The sequence below is a fragment of the Garra rufa genome, chromosome 13, assembly GCF_049309525.1.
Source record: "Garra rufa chromosome 13, GarRuf1.0, whole genome shotgun sequence".
In the NCBI taxonomy this organism is placed as follows: domain Eukaryota; kingdom Metazoa; phylum Chordata; class Actinopteri; order Cypriniformes; family Cyprinidae; genus Garra; species Garra rufa.
Window position 1 is genome coordinate 11567732 of NC_133373.1, and position 19226 is coordinate 11586957.

A 19226-nucleotide genomic window follows, 5' to 3' on the forward strand; every position below is an offset into this window, starting at 1 on the left:
CTGAATCCAGTGATTCTTTAAGGCAGGCTGATTTGTCCAACCATGCTCCTGAAGGGCCACTGTACCAGAGTTTAGCACCAGCACATCCACCTTAAAGTTTCTTGCACCCCTAAAGACCCTGATTAGCTCGATCAGGTGGGTTAAATTAAGGTTGGAGCTAAATTCTGCAGGACAGTGGCCCTCCAGGACCTGAGTTTAACATCCCTGCATTAAACCATAACAGATACGTTTCACTTTCACTTAAAACTTTTTGCTTCCTGGGACAACCCATTTCAGGACTCACCCCCTGCGTCCCGATTTGGCTCCAGATCCTCCCCTTCTCTCGCTCTTGCCACCAGGGTACCCTCGACCTGTTTTAGGCCCACTATTTCCTCTGCGGTTTTGTCGATCCACTGGCCGCTGACTGGAGAAGCTCCTCTTGGCTGCAGAGGCTATCTCCCTTTTAGGGATTGCCACACTTTCTGTGGGTGATTTGCTCTGTCCCCCAGAGATCTGTGTAGGAACAGAGTAAGAAGTAGTAGCGGTGGCGGTCACAGCTGCTTCAAGTTGCTTCTTGTCCTCTCGCTCTCTCCTTTCGTTGAAGTCGCTACTCTCAGAGGCTGTCTCCCACTCCTCATTGGCCTGGTCAGAAGAGTTCTGATTGGACAAATCAGGTGATTTGCTGCCAGCAGCAACTACAGTGGTGGCTCCCATTTCTGGAACAACAGTCTCTGTGATGGGTAATTCAGGGGGAGTCACATCAGGAGTGAGAGAAGGTGCTGTACTGGCATCAGCCACTCTCTCAGGTAAAGCGACCATCGTTCCAGGAGCTTTAGACAGTGTTGGGGAAACTGATGTAGGCACTGGCACACCAGGAATAGCTTCCCCAGCGAACACTGCTGCCTCACGTTCTTTAAGCCTCCGAAATCGTGGGGGCTTGTCCTGTCTGGGGGGACGAGCTGCTCTTGGTCTCCGGGGCCTCTCCCGCATGCTTTGTCCACCTTCTCCAATCTTCTTGTTGTCATATTTGGTATGCCGCCTTTCAGAGGGTGTGCTATCAGTGCGCGAGGTCTCTGCTTCCTCTGGCCGAAAAGTCTCCATGGGCTTCGAGGGCCACTGAGAGCTCTCTTTAACAGGGGCCCGACGGAAAGGAGCAGATCTGTGGGCGCCTCGCTCCCTGCCACCACCTCGCCTGCTATGCAAGCCTCCCTTGCCCCGGCGTGAGGCCTCACCCTTTAACAGAAAACCTGGTTTAGGTCGCCCATCCTCATCTCGAGTCCCAGGTTTTTCAGAAAAGTTTGCGGCTGCAAATCCAGGGGCAGATTTAGATGAGCGAGATTCCGGCAGCTCGCGACGAAGCGGTCTGGTTGGTTTGGCGCTGGGCTCGCGATCTGATGCTCCGGTGTCACTGGCAGATTCTCTGCCTTCACTTTCAGAGTCTGTGTCCGAGCCACGTCTGCGTCTGCGCTTGGGCAAGACTTCAAAGTCTGAGCTCTCGCTACGGGTCTCACTCTCTTCTCGGCAGCGGAAACCAGCTGTCCCTGTGGCACTTAACGGCAAGTCCGAGCGTGACCGTGGCTCTCTGTACGGATAGTCCCCTCGACTCCGGCCACGGCTACCTCTGCCCCTCCCACCATAGCTGCCTCTGTAACTCCGGCCACGGGAATAGTACTCTCCCCGACCACGGCCTTTAAAATCAGAAGGCCAGTCCTTCTCTCTTTCCACATCTCTTTCCCTCTCTCGGTCTCGGTCTCTGTCTCGTTCTCTGTCTCTGTCTCTCTCCCTCTCATCTCTGCGGTAAGCTCTGGGAGGGAGGTTGGACTCTTTGCGAGATGGTAGTTTGGGTTCAGGACGTTTGTCATTAGATGGAGGCTTGTCTGGTTTATCCTCAGCAACAGTTGTTGCTGTAGGACATACAGTTGTTTGCAGATCTCTGGACTTTGCTCCACCAGTTGCTACTCCCACTTCAGGTTCTACAACTACTTTCTTCCCATCACCAGAGGGCTTCGGTCCATCGGATGTTTCTACAGCAGCTGAAGCAACACCTTTGGGAGCAGGACCTTCTTTTTTAGATCGCTCCCCTCGTTCGTGCTGCTCTTCTTTCTCTCTTCTCTGTTCCCTCTCTTCCTTCATGTCTCGCAACACTGGTTTCTTAATAGGTCCAGATCTCCTCACTGGCCGCTCCCCTCCAGGACCCTCTCTCCTTCCAGACCCAGATCCACGGGATCCCCAGCGCATTTCTGACTTCTGCTTGCTGGGTGCAGGTAAAGTAAGTTTGTCGGTTTTGTGCATACCATCATTAGCCACAGGAGGAGTGGAACGGCTGTTGATCGCAGACCCTTGACCAAAGGGCTCCTTTCTGGACTTCTCCTCTGGTCTTTCCACAGTATCAGGGAAGTCCAGGGTTTTCTGAGCTATGGTAAGTCCTTCAAATCTGGGCTCTTCCAGTTTCAGAGAGTGACTGGAGCCTTGAGATATACTTCGCTTCAACACAGCCTGTTCAATGGCTTCAACCTCATCTGCACCAGAGAGGTTAGCCTCCTCAGGTTCAAAAGAAGGGATGACAGGAGCTCTGTCAGTCTGTAGGAGACCTGGAACCTCTTCCGAGACATGACTAAAAGCAGACAAGGTTTCAGATGAATCCCTAAAGAAGTCGTTCTTGCCCCGGGGCTCTAGTGGACTATGGTCTTGAGGGTAGACAACTGATAGACCTCTATCCAACTCCAGACCAGCATCCAATCTATTATAAGAGGTAAGGGAAAAAGGAAAGGTCTTAGTACTTGATCAACAAGTTATTTCAAACAGTAGGGAAATAGCCTTTTTTGTTATAAAACCTCTAAAACACAGCAGTCTGTCACCTTGTCTCCTTGCCATCTTCACGCCCTTTAACAGTTGCAGAAGAGGGCAGGGGCTCTGTTGAGGGATATGGGTCAGAACCCCAGACCATTCGAGGCTCACTGGGAACGCTGTGTTCTCTAATTGGTCGGGTAAGATGATCAAAAGTGTCCGATCCAGAGCTGCTGTTGTCTGTGGGCTCTCGTCGTACCAGTTGCTTAGGAGGCATTCTCCCTGATATTGAAATACAAAATTACTACGACTTAAAACAGAATGCACATATAGAATTTCTCTCTTAAAAAAAAAAAAAAAAAATGGAAACAACTGAATTGTCAGATGTAATGTTTTGTTGTAACTAGTGAGATGTATTTAAAAAATACATATGGGCTAATCGGAGGAAGTGAAACAGCATTAGAACAAATAAAAAAATAAAAAAAGAGTGAAAGTGTGTTAATACCATCTTGTAAAAACGCTACAGTGCTTGGTTTCGTTACCAAGTTACTAGAAAAAGGAAAACAATTTTGGTTTGCAAGACACACCAGGGTGCATAGGAGGCATGTCCATTGGTGGCCGCCCAGACATCATACGAGGATCCATGTAAGATTGCATCATCAGCCAGCGGGGGTCAAAGCCCATTGAGGCAAGGTGTTGGTGGTGGGGGCCAAGAGGTTGGTATAAGGATCTGTGCTGAGGGGGAACTGAACCTCCTGATGGAGAGACTGGACCCCCTCCACTCTGCTGCTGCTGTTGCTGTTGTTGCTGCTGCCACTGCTGTTGTTTAAGCTGTTCCTGGAGAATTAAAGAGAATAAAAATTACACTACATTAAAGCAGGAATTACTACAAAGGATGTTAGTTCTCATTTTCTTCATCTACAGGATTCAAACTAACATTGATGCTTAAAGCCAGGGAAACGTGTGAGCGCACCTGTTGTCTGAGGAACCTGGGTGGCAAAGACTTCTGGAACTGTTTTGAGTATCCAGAGGTGACAGAAGGGCGAACAGCAGTCCCAGTATCTCCCTCATTTTCCAGTTGAGACGGAAGAGGTGCATCTTCACTGACAGAATGATCCAGTCTGGATAAAGACAACTGAGGTTCCTCAACTGAAAGGGATAAAAAAAAAAAAAATGAGACCATTTTAAATCTAAAACGAACACTGCATTAGAAAATGTAGCTAGTGTCATGCTCAATTGTTTCAGCTACACTACAGGAAAAGTCTATCCAATTTTTCAATGTATGCATCAAACCAAGTAAGCTTAAGTTACCACAAAAAGTGTGTTTTCAAATCGTACTTGAGGGTCTGAATTAAGGTTCTTTAGATTTATAACCAAAATGTCACCCAAACAGAAAGGCATTAAATTTTATCTGATACAAATGCATTGCCAGAGATGCAAAAAATACAAGCTGAAAACAATGAGACAACCCTATGTGAAAGAAAAAAATGCAAATATTACATTTAAGACGCTCTGTTTTTACATTAACAGTGAACTGTATCAACAAATCACATCAACTGCACCCCACGCTAGTTTTCTAGTGCACTTTTGAATTTTATAACCTCAAATTATTAGTATTATTTTTAATTATTTACATTTACCTCTGGGCTCCTCAGCACTGAAGTAGTCTCTCATTGGTTGTCTCTCCACCTGTCTATGTACCTCCTCCGTTACAGTAGGATCAACCTTGCTTTGGGGTTCTGGGGCAGTCCTATGGACAGGAGGGCTAGGTTGTCGGGTAACAAATTGTGGCACCTCCTCCACAGCGGGTTCTGTCCTTTCATGGGTTGGCATTGGAGGACAGGGTTGCTGTGCAGGGGAAGGTGGTGGTTGAGGCTGAGGGGGTGGAGTTTCAGCAGGTAGTTTAGGCACAGTTTCAGTCACTTCCTGGTGATCACAATGAGCTTGCGTAGTTGGTTTAGTAGTTTCTGTAGTCGAAGGTCGTCGCTTCTCCTCCAGTTGTTTGAGTTTCTCTTTGCATGCAGCAAGTCTCTGTTCTTCCATGCGCCGTTCCTCCTCCTCACGCCGTCTCCGAGCACGTTCTACTGCTTCCGAGAGCTCTGACTGCTTCTTCCGTTTCTGTCGCCATGCTTCCGATTCCTCCTCACCAGCAGGGGGTGCAGTAGTGGGTAGCTTTGTAACACGGGGACCACCACTTCCCACAGGACGTCCAACAGTTTGGCCCTACACAAAATGACAATGAAGCAAAATTAGGAAAAAAAAGCCAACTTTGTCAAATCAGAGATTGGAACACTGTTCTAGTGCACGTCATACCTGTTGTTCTTGTGAGGGTACCGTCTTGCTATAATGGACAATATTGCCAGGGGAGGGAGCCCTGGGGTCTCCACTTTCTGCCCATGAGCTCTTGCTGTCACGTCTCTCCTCTTCTCCTTCCTTCCATCCCTCCTGAACATCAGTGTTTCTTGACCGCATTCGATCAACTTTAGCCATCCACTCCCTGTTTCAGCAAGGAAGAGTTTTATAGGGCCAATGTTCACTATGCTCAAAAACATTTTGCATTCAATAATGTCACAGAGGAGTGCTTACCAGTTATCGCCTTTCTCCTTAGCTGAATGGTTCTCCTCATCATCACTAAAGTTCAGTTTTTCAGTATAGTCAACTTCCATTTGAGCACCTAAATAAGACCAAAAATGGTGGCTCAATTAATAAATCACTTCATCTGCTTATTTTGTATTTTTTGATTTGCTTCCATGACCTTATGAATATTCATGTTATTAATAATTTATAAGTAGTGATATCAATAAAAAGAGATACGTTACAACGTAAATAGTATGGAGCAGATGCATTGTTTATAATTTTAGTGTCTACTGTCCAGCGAACCAAAATAGCTTTTATTCCTAAAAAAAATTTTAAAAAAAAATTTTTTTGAGAAAGAAATGATAGAAATTATTTAGAAATTAATTTTTTTTTAGCAAGGATGCTTTAAATTGATCAAAAGTGATAACAACAACATGTTACAAAATATTTTTTTCAAATGCTCTTCTTCTGGACTTCTATTCATCAAAGAAACCTGGAAAAAATACTCTGCTGTTTTCAACACAGTAAAAAAAAGTTTAAGCAGCAAATCAGAATATTAAAATGATTTCTGAAGGATCATGTGACTAAAGTAATGATACTAAACTTTTTAAATTAAAAATTAATATATTCAAAATTGTACAGTTCTTGATGTAGTTTGGATCAAATAAATGCAGGCTTGATTAGCAGAAGAGGCTATATTAAAACAAATCTTACAATTCAAAAACATTTGATAGGTAGTGTAAAAAAAAATTAAAAAAAAAAAAAAAAAATCATCAACTGTCATTCTCACCTGCCCAACCCTCATCAGCTTCAGTATCCAGATTGTCTAACTCTTTCAGTTCAGTGGCACTAACTATTGATGGCCTGTCTGGATCCTGCAGCCATGCCTGAGAGGGACCCTGTGGGGGTCGTCCACCAGGCCGCGGGCCCCTAAGTGGAGAAAAATTAAAAAATAAAAATGTAGACTTCACAAAACTACCAATGCCCTAGAAGTACCCCAAAATATCAAATCGCTTGTCTTGATCAATAAAAAAAAAAAATTATTTTAACTGCTCCCACTTTCACTTTTATCCCCTCAGACAAATTCAGATCAATGACTAGTTGGAACTGTAACTAACTTCAGAAAACACTGTCTAGTGTAACTACTGCAGACTCATCAAAAATTTATTTATGGCAACAAAAGTAAAAAAGTAACACTGTCTTTCTTTTCTCAGCTTCTAGATTTAACGGCATTTCAAGTTTAGACCTTATTAGATCACTTACTTAGACATCTCCTGTTGTCCAGGGTATCTAAAGCTGCCTTGTACAGGAGGAAAAGGCCCTCGAGGATAAGCATTGAACATCTAAAAAGATAACGCACACATTAAAATAGCACTGACTACTAGATTTAAAATTAGTACCAAACAAAACACATAGCAGCATGTTACATTTCAGAGGGTAGATGAAATAAACAATGGCTAAAACACTCACAAATGGCGGCATCATGCTTCTGAACTGGGCAGCATGGAACTGAGATGACATTCCTCTTGCCGCTTGCTGGCCCCCATTGAGTTTATGCTGAGGGGCAGTAGGTGGGAGCCTGTCTCTGGCCTCTCTCTTTTCTCTGGCCTCCCCAGTAGAAGGTTTCCCTGCCTCATCTGAGTCCCCTGAGGGAGATGGTGTGCCTCGACCCACGCCTGGCTCCTCAGAGGGCTTACCATCAGTCTCTGAGGGGCTGGGAGCAACATTTAAGTTCCTGCCTCCACCTTCTCGCCAGCTACCCACATCTGAGTGAGGATAATAATGATTACAATTAAGAGTTATCATATCTTTTTCCAAACGGTTACATAAAGCTCATGAGAAAATGTGAAGGATGATGGTCTTACTCTGAGGCCTGAGGCTAGGGCCTGGCCCATAGGGTTCATCTTCCTGATCGCCTGATTTCTCCGCCTCACCCGCCGCCTGCAAACTTGGAAACTCCTGATGGAACTGACTGCTCATCCGAGGAGCTCCTGCAGACACTGTGAAATTTAAGCACTTGGCTTCAGCAGTTCAAAACTTATAATTAAGGTAATTCTGTGGCTTAAATGTGTTTAGATTGTGGATTTACAGTTCACTAAGTAGCATTTTGAGAGCTGGCAACAATGAAAAGGTTTTCAGAGGAAACTGCTTACCATCCAGCTGCCCAGACTGTTTGCTGTTGGCCCAGGAGCGGCTGCCTCCCACAGGGGCATCAGAGGTCTGGGGCACAGTTGGCTTGGGCTGTGGTGGAGGGGTCTCTTGCTGCCTACAAATCATGAAAGAAAGTAAAGAATCTAATAAGTGCAAAACACACAAGACAATGTGAAAAAGGATGTTTGGAACATTCACAATGGATCTTACAACAGGAACTACACCTATCATTTAGGAGGGTGGAGTTTTACCGTTCGTCTCCTGGTTGATCCTGTCTGGAGGCCCATCCGCTGCCGTCCTTGGGTACGATGCTAACGTTGGGATCGTTGCCTTTGTTCTCAGCTTTTAGGCTGGGCAGGTTAGCTGGAGGGGGCATGCGTCGACTGACCGCAACTTTGCCCAAACTTTGGAGCCCATGTCTGGCGGCAACTACATGGAAGAAAAAAAAAATCATTAACTGCCACTAATACACCAATATTTTCATTTAGCAAAGAAATTACATTTTTCTGACCAAAATGGCAACACCATTCATATAGGAACACTGTTAACTGCAGCAGTAATCTTACAACAAATGTTCTCTCTCTCTCTCTCTCTCTCTCTCTCTCTCAAAGCTCATAGGAATGCACAGTGGTGACTGAGTGGACAAAGGCTGCTTATTTGATCCAGAGATGCAAAGGAGGCTGATCGGGGAGCTCAATGAACGACAGTTCAAAGACTCTAGTGCATCACTTGACACTCTACTCAATGAACCATTCTTAGTTTAAGAGCTACAAAGCAAATCATTACAAGTCACCCAAGTCACAAAATGTGCCAAGAATACATTTGACTCCAAAAAGGGACTGTCTGTATTAAAAGTTATTGAATTTATTTTAGGGTCTGTTCACATGTCATGTTTGGTTTGATAATGAAAAAAATGATTGATTGCTCTGTTAGTGCAGTTCATTTGAGTAAGTGTGAACGCTGCCATTCAAAACAAGGTGTGCAAGGTGAGTTGCGTCTTTTAATATGCGTCATTCAACCAAACCAATCAGGCTGTGAACGCATCACTAAGCCGTTAGGTTCACTTTCAAAAAAGCTAATGTGAATGCTAAGCAGACCAGAACCAAATGTATCATTGTCCTTTTTGGTCTGGACCAAATGAACTAAACTATAAGTGTGAACGCTGCCATCCGAACCCTGATGCACACCTATCAAGCGGATGCTACAAGATTTGATTATGGGGAACAAGCCGTATATCCAAAACGAGCAGAAGGCAAACATGGAACAACAAAAAGGTAAAGTGCCTTTTATGAGCCCTTTGTTAATTCGCAGGTGGTAAAAATATAATCATATCTACATGCAACGAGCATGCTTAGTCAAGCAGACAGCATTAGGCGTATTTGACTTAAAGCGGCACTGTGCAGACTGATCAGTGAATAAGTTCCGTCATGAAACATGCATCATTCAACCCAACCAATCAGGCTGTGAACGCTTCACTATGCCGTTAGGTTCAGTATCTTTACGTTCGCTTTCAAAAATGCCAGTGTGAACGCTAAGCAGACCAGGACCAAGTGTATCATTTTCCTTTTTGGTCCAGACCAAATTAACCAAACAAACCTAACTACACCCTAAGTGTGAATGCTTGCATCCAAACCCTTGTGCATACCAACCAAACAGACTGAGACCACAAAAAATATGGGTCCGGTCTGCTTCCAAACGAACTCTGGTGCGGTTTGAATGAAATATGAATGTAACAGACCAAATACTTCTAAACGAACCAAAAACAGGATGTAGTGACAAGATGCAACATTATTCGACATTTGAAGATGTGGAGCGAGTGGTGTATCAAAAACAAAATGAGCAGAAGGCAAATGTGGAGCAACGGAGAGGTAAAGTGCCTTTTATGAGCTCTTCATTAATTTGCAGGTGGTAAAAATAAAATGTACATGGAACAATGAGTGCACTTAGTCCAGCAGATGGCATTAGGTGTATTTGACTTACGAAATACACAACATTAAACCTGACCAATCAGGTTGTGAACGTATCACTATGCCATGATTGTCATTATGCAAAATGCTGCTCATTGTTTCAGATTCTGAGGTGAAATGTAACCTGGACATACAGAGAACAGTAATTAACATCAGCTTGTTTGTAAGAACGGTCGATTGACTCACCTGCTGTTTTCTGGGTCTCCAGAGACTTGCCCTTGTACGTGTTGAAGAGGCTAAGGGTTGCATACTTGGTCTTGCCATCCTTTGCCTTGGTGCTCTGCCCTGACTTCTCGGACATTTCGCTGGAAACTCATTGAGTCTGGTCCTGCGGCCTCACCCCTCAGAACCAGCCCCTTAAAAGAACCCAACATATAAAAGATTCAGTGAGCAGGTGGTAAAACCAGATACTTCCTCTAAGATCTACCTGCACCTCTTAAGCATTTTAAGCAATATTTAATGTCAGGCATATAAAGCAGTCTACAACACACCAGGGGGGTGTTCCATAAAACAGGTTTACCAAATAAGTCAGGCTTATTTCAGTTAGTCTGACTTATTTTGAGCCAAATCAAGTGACAATAAGTCAGACTAACTAAAATAAGCCTGGCTTATTTGGAAAATTTGTTTTATGGAACACCCCTCAGGAGACATCGTTGAGCAACAACAGAAAAAAAAAAAAAAAAAAAGACAAATGTGCATGTGAGCAAGAAACCCTCCCCAAATACAGCATTTGCGAATAATAGCCTTTATACATGTTTCACAAACATTACTGAATTAGATTCAGTGGTTCAAACTGGAAAGTTCATTCAAGGTTAAGTTAAGTGCACAATCAGCCTTTTATCATACTTTCCTACTTCCTGCTTGAGACAGAATCTTATGTGCTGAATATTGACCAACTAGACTGGCCAATATATCTGTCTATTACAACTTGTGTCTTTGAAGGAGAAAGAATGCAAAAGTAGTCAGAACTCTACATCCTTGAGCCGCAAATCGATGATGCACATCACGTTGCCATGCTGATGTCAGTGTGGATAGTGAACTGACAGTAAGGGGAGGTGGGTGCGGCAATCTACCGTGAGCCACATGGGGCTCCATTCATAATTGATGTGGTGTGAGGGCTTATGCCAAGACAGTAGAAGCAACAGGGTCACCTCAACATGTCCATACACAATTAGATTCACTGCTATACACCCTGAGAAATATAAAGATATAATGTGGTGGTGTTCACAGCTACATGTACATATTACTATAATACAATTCCATCCAGAACAGAATAAATTAATCAGAAGCACACAGCTTAATATGAATAAAGTAACAAACCATAAATCCATTTTAAAAGTTGGTCACTTCTGGGACAGAGTTAAAAGACAACAATCATGCCAAGTCAAATATTCAAAGTACATAAAACTGAACATCATGTAATCCAACTCAACACACACACACAAACTAAAACCCACGTGATAAGACAGGTGTAATGAAAGTGAAAGCGGTCATCTTTTACTTTGAGTTATTACCATTTACTGAGACACATTTCAATGACAAAAAACTTTGTGCAGCTTCTTTGATTAAATGCCAGCTTCCTCTCAATCTACACCTCAAAAGATGTCATCTTTACAGCTGTCTGATGTATTGTAGAGGGACGAAAGGTTACAGGTAGTTAAACTCAACCAATGGGACCATGCAAAGGCCAGAGCAACATTCAACTGCCTCTTTATGCAAGACAGAGACAGATGAATGGATAAAAATAAAGAGCATGATTCATTCTTTGGTAGGGATGTAACGGTATCAAAATTTCACGGTACGGTAATACCTCGATATGAATGTCACGGTACGGTATTTATTGAATCATTTACAGGAAAAACAAAACTAATGAAGAGACTCGAAAAAAGTGCCAGAAGTGCTTATTAAACAGTTTACATGAACACTGAACATATCAATGGCACACAATTAGCCATCTATCACTTTGAAACAGGAACTTCAATTTTAATAACAACAAATTATTAAACCATGTAAAAAAAAAATTAAAGTTTCAATTTAGTATTCTTGAAAACTATGAAAAAATAAAAATAGCAGCCTATATTGCAGTTGGCCCATGTGCTGAATGAGCATTTGAGAACAATCACCTCATTCACTCACTTATTCAGACAGAGACAGGTTTTTTTTTAAAGTAAAATACCAGATATTAACATTATCTGGTAAAAGTTGAATTCTCTGGGCATTTACAATGTCCCCTGCAACAGAAAAAACCCTCTCACTTGGGACCAGAGTATGTGAGCGGAGTGGAGCGGCAACAATTTCCCCTCCGTGCTCTGTGCTTTTAATAATCGCCCCGCTACAGCTTCCAAGCTAACAACATCAGCATTAAAATAGTATAATTGCTGCTTTATGCAGTACAAAGTTTGTAATGAAAATAAAAATACATTTTTCGTCAGTTATGTTTACTTATGGATCGCTGCATTTCTTACAGATTTCTGCTCATTCGAAATCGGATACCATTACATTTGTTTAACAGAGTGATTGCATGTGAATAAGTGCTGTCCCTGTTTAAATGATGCTTTCACCTGAAAATATTAAGTATCTAGGAAGAACAAACTTGTGAACTATAATTTACCACTCATATGATGTCCATTGCCGTTATCGTAGCCTTCACATTATTTCTGATTTGAGTGATCCATCTCTATCAAGCGAAATATGTTTAGCATGTGAATTCCTGCTTAATATGCAGTTATATTACGGACCGTTGGCATGAGTTGTTCTCATGATGGAGCTGTCTTGGAGCGAGTTAAAACCACGACGCTCCGACTTTTCAAACATCCGCTCCTCCCTCCATTCAGAATCACACCGCTTCACTCCAGTGCGCTCACATACTCTGTAGCGACAACAGACCGCAAAGGATGATGGCCACGCCTGGGCTGATGGGAATTGTAGTTCCCGCTACCTCCCGTTCGCTCCATTCGCCTGAGCAAACTTTTCTCAGAAGACCTATTGTTTTATCGAGCCATGCGACCACGGTAGTATCGAAAAAATTTGCTATTGCGGTACGACGGTATTTACAATACCGTTACATCCCTATTCTTTGGATGTCCAAGACAAAAATGAAAAATGCTGGGAAAAGTGACTTGTCAATAACCAATTCCAGATATGTGAAACATTTCACTCGTGTTGTAAACAATAGTTATTATTGTTGTGTAAATACTCACAGTTGACCCAAAAATGAAAATTCTGTCATTAATTACTCGCCCTCATGTTGTTCCAAACCTATAAGACCTTTGTTAAACTTTGGAACACAAAGATATTTCTGATAAAATCCAAGAGCTTTCTGATTATTTGTTAAATAATAATTTGTTTTCTTTATGCACAAAATTATTCTCAAAGCTTCGTAAAATTACAGTTGAATCACTAATGTCACATGGAATATTTAAAAAATATCCTTACTATGTTTTGGGGCCTGGGAACATTTAAGTTACATTGCTATCTATGCAGAGTCAGAGAGTGCTCGGACTTCATCAAAAATATCTTAATTTGTGTTCTAAAGAAGAACAAAGGTCTTACGGGTGTGCAACAACATGAGGGTTAGGAATTAACACCAATTTTAATTTTTGGGTGAACCATCCCTTTAAGTCACGAAGAAGAACTTGGTCTGAGAGATTGAGATGCATTTGAGGTTTCAACTAAACATCTTTATTTTTTTCAACCCCATCCTCTGACATACAATCATGGCCCCATCACCTGGCCATCTGGCTCTCAAAAACACAAGCCAATCACTGCTTTCTACTGACAATCCCAAAAGAGCATCCAAGAAATCACTGGCATTGAGCTGCAACCCCTAGGGGATGAGAAAAGTCAATATCTTTTCAATAAATTGGTGAGGGCGTTCTTAAATCAATGACGAATATGAATCCTCACAGTTCACCCAGATCCAGAGTTACCAGGAAGCCTTAAAATATTCACTTGATCTCCTGTTCCTGTGGCTCTGTCTTTCTTTGTTTAAAAAAGCACCCCTCAAGGCTTGTCTTATTTCAACCATTGGTGTTCTCAATGGCATTTCCTCTTATGAATATGTAAAGCTCTTTAAGTGGAAGTTAAATGATCAAGTCTTCCTCTACTGACGCTCACAAGCATCTTCCCTCCTGCTGCCACTGTGATGAATCAAATCTAGCTCGTTCCTGATTCTGTTAAAAAGACTCTGTTGTGTTTTGAGCCTAAAGGCTTGCTCAGTTTAATGCCGTTTGCACAAAACCTCATGGATCTACAGTTTCAAGGCCCAACATACATACAAAAGGAATGAGTAATTTGTGACGTGGATCACCTAAGAAGGAAGTATGCATTTAGATGATGGCAGGTTGTATAACTCCCATCAAGCCTGCAATATCAAATTGTATTCAAAGAATATTTAGAATACATATAAAAGAAAAGCTACAAAACTTGCATGTGTTTTGCATCATATTCATAAACACGGAACACAAAACCAGCATAGGCAATTTGTAGCAACAGCCAAAAATACACTGTATGGGTCAAAATTAACATTTTTTCTTTTATGCCCAAAATCATTAGGATATTAAGTAAAGATCATGTTCAATAAATAAATTCCCTGCTGTAAATATATAAAAACTTAATTTTTGATTAGTAATATGCATTGCTAAGAATTTCATTTGGACAACTTTAACAGTGATTTTCTCAATATTTTGAACTCTTGCACCCTCAGATTCCATAATTTCAAACAGTTGTATCTTGGCCAAATATTGTCATATCCTAACAAACCACACATCAATGGAAAGCGTATTTATTCAAAAACTGAGAATATGGAGCTCAATTTTATTCAGAAGTTCAACCTGAGCAATTTAGTGCCGATGTGGTTATTTATGACCAAAATGTAATTATTATTTTTTTCAACATTATAGCAGACTACTTTTCATTAAATGCATACAGTATCACCTGTGGCTATATCTCTGAATAGTATGTCTTAGTAAGACATTTAACTGCTACCCTCTCTGTAGTTTTGTGTAGACAAAACATACAATGTAATGCAATACCATAATTCCTTTCTCCAAAAACATTATTCTAAGAGGTGTTTTACGCGAAGCATGTATGAAAAATCGATGTTAGGGTAGATGGCTGTGTGCAACAAATTTTTAAGACGCGTTTTGACCATTTTAGATGCTTCAGTTTCATGTATCAAATACGATACATCAGAATTTACAGGGTTAAATCACACATATGCATAAGTCAACCTGATGGGGAATAAGCATGGAATTCTACAGAGTGCCTCTTAGCACACTTGCATGTGGTAAAGTGGAAGTTGTGGCTGCTCATTTGCATACACTGATTTTAATGTTTTGTTTGATGTACTTGGGAAAAGTCATGTAAGCCATCACCTTTGGCTAACCTACCTCTGCACAACCAACAATAGGACACTGGGTAACCCAGTGCCTTCCTTCACTTCGAGCTTACCGTTTAGCTTTAAAATGCAGTAATATAGCTATAGGTTTGAGGTCGTGTGTGAATGCATCAAACATGAGGTTTAACAAACGAAATCATTGTCTAAACAACCCCACTAGTATTTTACCGGTAAAATGAGTAATTTATTAAAAATGGCTGGTCAACTGGGCCCTGTGAGGTGGCCTCCAAACCCCCCATTCACCCCTAAATCTGCCCCGGCCTATCCGGTTATCATCTTTCAGCAACATATAAACGAAACCTGTCCATAATAATGCTGACCTACGTGTGAGAAAAGAAAACTGGTTTTGGTTGCGTGATTTGTCGTTGCTCATGGCAGTGCTAACATTAGCCAGACTGAGTCTTTTCTTTATAAAGAAGAGCAGCAGCAGCAGCACGCTGACTAGCCTTTAACATAACTTTACCTGTCTCCGCCGGTCCCGTCTCTCTCTTCAAGGATATCGTTTATTCCGTCCAGAAGGTCTGTGCCCTGGCCCTTTGTATTGTGTGGTGAGCGTGTGTGTGTGAGAGTGAGGCCGGCTGTGGATTACAAAAGCTCGTGCTATGCTAGTCCCAGCTAGCCGAGCGGTTTGCGACCCACAAAACCTCCTTTACAAACAAGAGAGAAGCGTTCCTCTCCCTCTCTCTGTCGTTTTCTTTCTCTTTGTGTCTCTCTTGTCGCGCCGCCGGTGTGAGGTGAGCAGTAACGGGCGGTTGGCGGTTTCTCGTGCGCTCGAGAGAGGGCCCCGCTCGCGCCGCGGCCTGTCGCACAATCAAAGATGGCAGAGCGCCAATCCACGAGAGCCTGACGTCACCGCGTACAGGCGCTGCGCAGCGTCAAGCGTCAGCGACCGAAGACGCGATTTAACATGACACAGCAGATGGCGCCCGGTTTCTTATTAGAACACTACACAAATGTATCCAGCTTTTTTCAGTAAGAGTGGGCGCGAACATTTGTACATTTTATGGATCTGGCTTCCGTGTCATCCACATCCAGCTATTTTTAGCTGTGCAAAACAGTTCATTTTCCTTCTTGATATTGGAAATTGGCGACTTACCATATTATTTAAATGTATTATCTTAATTGTGAGCACACCGGTTTGTAGTGCAAATACTTTTACCTTTTACTACACGTTATTATTCTTCTACTATTTTCCTAAAGCGGCTAATGAACCGTAAGTCTCGCCCACAGGCTTATGTTTATGTTGAAAAATAAGGTGGATACACAAAATGCAGAAGTGTACATAGTAATCATTCTTTAATCAAAAAGTCTATATTCATGAAAACGTCTTCAAACAGGGGCTGTAGTCCTTGGTCTCTCTGAGAAAATGTATTAAATTTAAATAGAAATAACAAAATTATTTTTATTGGAGTTTTGCATACGTGACCCTGGACCACAAAACCCATCGTAAGGGTATTTATTTAGATTGAAATTAAGATGTATACATCTGAAAGTTGACTAAATAAGCTTTCCACTGATGTGTGGTTTGTTAGGATAGGACAATATTTGGCCCAAGATACAACAATTTAAAAAAAACTGGAATCTGAGGGTGCAAAAAAAAAAAAATATTGAAAAAATCGCCTTTAACCCTCATGTACTGTTCGATTTCAGTTATTTCCTGTACGGTCTGGGTCAAATTGACCCTAACTGGATTCAATACATTTTGCCAAAAATCACACTATGAAAACAACAAAGACTCAGGTACTAACAGTAAACTTTTAATATGAATACTCATCAAATGGAACATATGATGTATGAATATGTTTCCAAAACATTTTTATTTCTATTTTTTTTTTTTACAGTTTTGTTTTGACAAATTTTGAAAATACAAAGTATGCTGACTTTTTTTGCTGGTTTGTTTTAACTTGTTTTTGTTGTTTTGCATTTGCTGCTCAAAACATCAGAACTGAACAATTTAATATTGCTGTATAATGAAAAAAACATTCACTTTTTGCCTAAGTTGGGTCATTTTTTGTTCTGTAGACTAAATTCATAAATTCAAGGAATTACTCAAGACAAGATGAGCACACAGCAAGTGCATGCTTTCTGCATACGAATTTCTTGCACTTCACACACATGGTTCTGGTTTTGCTGTCACGTTTGGATGGGCACACATCACATCTCTTCCTTTTTTTCCCGACATCTCTGCTCACTTCTTCGTTTTCTGTGGAACTGACTCTGGATCCACCAGCTTGCACTGACTCAACAAAAGCTGAAGCCGCTGGAGATCGAGGTGGACAGGTGCGTCTCTGGATCTCAGGCGTGATGAGAGCTCTTCCCAGCTCTTCCACTTCCAACGTTTGTATGCTGACACGTCCAGGATGTTGTAGAAGATGACCAAAGGCCAACGGACAGTCTTGCGCTGACAGCTGAAGGAGGATGTAACTTTGTCCAAGTTGTCGACTCCACCTTTGGCTTCAGGCCCACTCTTGCACTCAGTGATGCATCCTTATGCATTGTACTCATCACAAGGACATTTTTTTTTTTTTGGACAGTAGAAAACAACTGTTGTGTTTTTTGAGAAAGCAAATTTCGACGAATACATCTTTCTGTGCTCCATGTTCAGAATCTCTCTGGGTAGCTCAGGTTTTTTTTTTTTCATTGTCCCAATCAAAGTCTGCTTTCGCTTGAGTAGCTCAACACCAAGGTTGTACGATGTAAAGAAATTGTCACAGGTTATGCAGTGACCTTGCAGCCCTTCACTAATTTCGAGAATCACCCGCATCCCCTGGTTTCTCTCAGGTGCTCCACCTGGTGGCTTGCCTGTGTAAATTTGCATTTTCCATGCATAGCTGGATTTGGCGAAGATGTATTCGACGAAGATGTATTCGTCGAAATTTGCTTTCTCAAAAAACGCAACAGTTGTTTCCTACTATCCAAAAAAAATAAAAATAAAATGTCCTTGTGATGAGTACAATGCATAAGGATGCATCACTGAGTGCAAGAGTGGACCTGAAGCCAGAAATTATACTGGACTATAATTCCACAAAAGGTGGAGTCGACAACTTGGACAAAGTTACATACTCCTTCAGCTGTCAGCGCAAGACTGTCCGTTGGCCTTTGGTCGTCTTCTACAACATCCTGGACGTGTCAGCATACAAATGTCGGGTGTTCCTGGAAGAGCTGGGAAGAGCTCTCATCACGCCTGAGATCCAGAGACGCACCTGTCCACCTCGATCTCCAGCGGCTTCAGCTTTTGTTGAGTCAGTGCAAGCTGGTGGATCCGGAGTCAGTTCCACAGAAAACGAAAAAGTGAGCAGAGATGTTGGGAAACAAAGGAAGAGATGTGATGTGTGCCCATCCAAACGTGACAGTAAAACCAGAACCATGTGTGTGAAGTGCAATAAATTCGTATGCAGAAAGCATGCACTTGCTGTGTGCTCATCTTGTCTTGAGTAATTCCTTGAATTTATGAATTTAGTCTACAGAACAAAAAATGACCCAACTTAGGCAAAAAGTGAATGTTTTTTTCATTATACAGCAATATTAAATTGTTCAGTTCTGATGTTTTGAATTCAACATTGTCCTCTATCTCTAAAGAGTCCTCTAACTCTGAAACATCTTCACTGGTATCAGTATCACAGTTCAAAACCTGTGAAATTACTTATTTTACTGTTAATCTTTGGGAGCACATCTTTTCCTGCTGTCTCTGTCAAAGTCTCATGCAACACTGAGCAAAAGTGCGGGAGAGCTCATTGTTCCCGCACAGAGGAGCGTGAAACAAGACATAACAAAAACAAACATCAAAGAAATGTTTTGTTTTTTATACTATCTGTCTGACTTTTTTTTTTTTTTTTTTTTTTTTACATTTGTCTTTCTGTAATTTACACTTAATTCTAAATACTGTGATTTAACTTTTTTAAGTGTGTTTGGTTAGGGTTAGAGCTGAACTTAGTAAAACACTTGGACTGGAGTTGAAGAGCAAATGTTATTTTTTGTCTGTACAGGTGCTTTTGAATAGCTGGCTATGTGGGTCAAAATGACCCACAAACATTACAAACGTATAGACTTGTCTGTATGTACATTTAACAACACATTAGCGTGTTGAAACTTTGCATGCATGTTCATGACCCCAAATGAGAAAAACCCACAAAATATCAAGAAAAACAACATAGTTTTAATAGCATTTCAGATAGATTGCAAAAATAAATGAGAGCTCATTTTTACCATCTGTAGCTGACAAAATATTTTTTCTGTATTGAAATAAGTGGGGGAAATCCCTTTTTTTGGCTTCCTAGGCTAGTAAAAAACTAAAATAACAAAATATAACCAAGAAATGTTACTATTTTGGGTCTGTAGAGTTGCCTTAGAGCATTAAAATAGGTGGG

General features: G+C 41.6%; 1 protein-coding gene across 4 annotated transcripts in view; it reads right to left on the reverse strand.

Moving 5' to 3' along the window:
• The window catches only part of prrc2c (proline-rich coiled-coil 2C), a 31164-nt gene extending 15505 nt beyond the window's left edge, over positions 1-15659 (reverse strand). For 2 of the 4 annotated variants that reach the window (XM_073817174.1, XM_073817172.1), the window contains exons 1-15: positions 15323-15659; positions 9648-9817; positions 7746-7923; positions 7497-7609; positions 7209-7334; positions 6814-7109; positions 6607-6686; positions 6134-6273; positions 5353-5440; positions 5080-5263; positions 4407-4989; positions 3740-3915; positions 3354-3603; positions 2838-3048; positions 284-2719 (exon numbers count right to left, since the gene is read on the reverse strand). In XM_073817174.1, coding sequence (XP_073673275.1) covers positions 284-2719; positions 2838-3048; positions 3354-3603; positions 3740-3915; positions 4407-4989; positions 5080-5263; positions 5353-5440; positions 6134-6273; positions 6607-6686; positions 6814-7109; positions 7209-7334; positions 7497-7609; positions 7746-7923; positions 9648-9762 — 4976 coding nt within the window. In that variant the 5' untranslated portion in view covers positions 9763-9817; positions 15323-15659. Of the gene's footprint in view, positions 1-283; positions 2720-2837; positions 3049-3353; positions 3604-3739; positions 3916-4406; positions 4990-5079; positions 5264-5352; positions 5441-6133; positions 6274-6606; positions 6687-6813; positions 7110-7208; positions 7344-7496; positions 7610-7745; positions 7924-9647; positions 9818-15322 lie in introns of all 4 variants that reach the window. The other 2 variants (XM_073817173.1, XM_073817171.1) reach the window with 1 other exon arrangement.
• Between the last annotated feature and the right edge of the window lie 3567 nt (positions 15660-19226).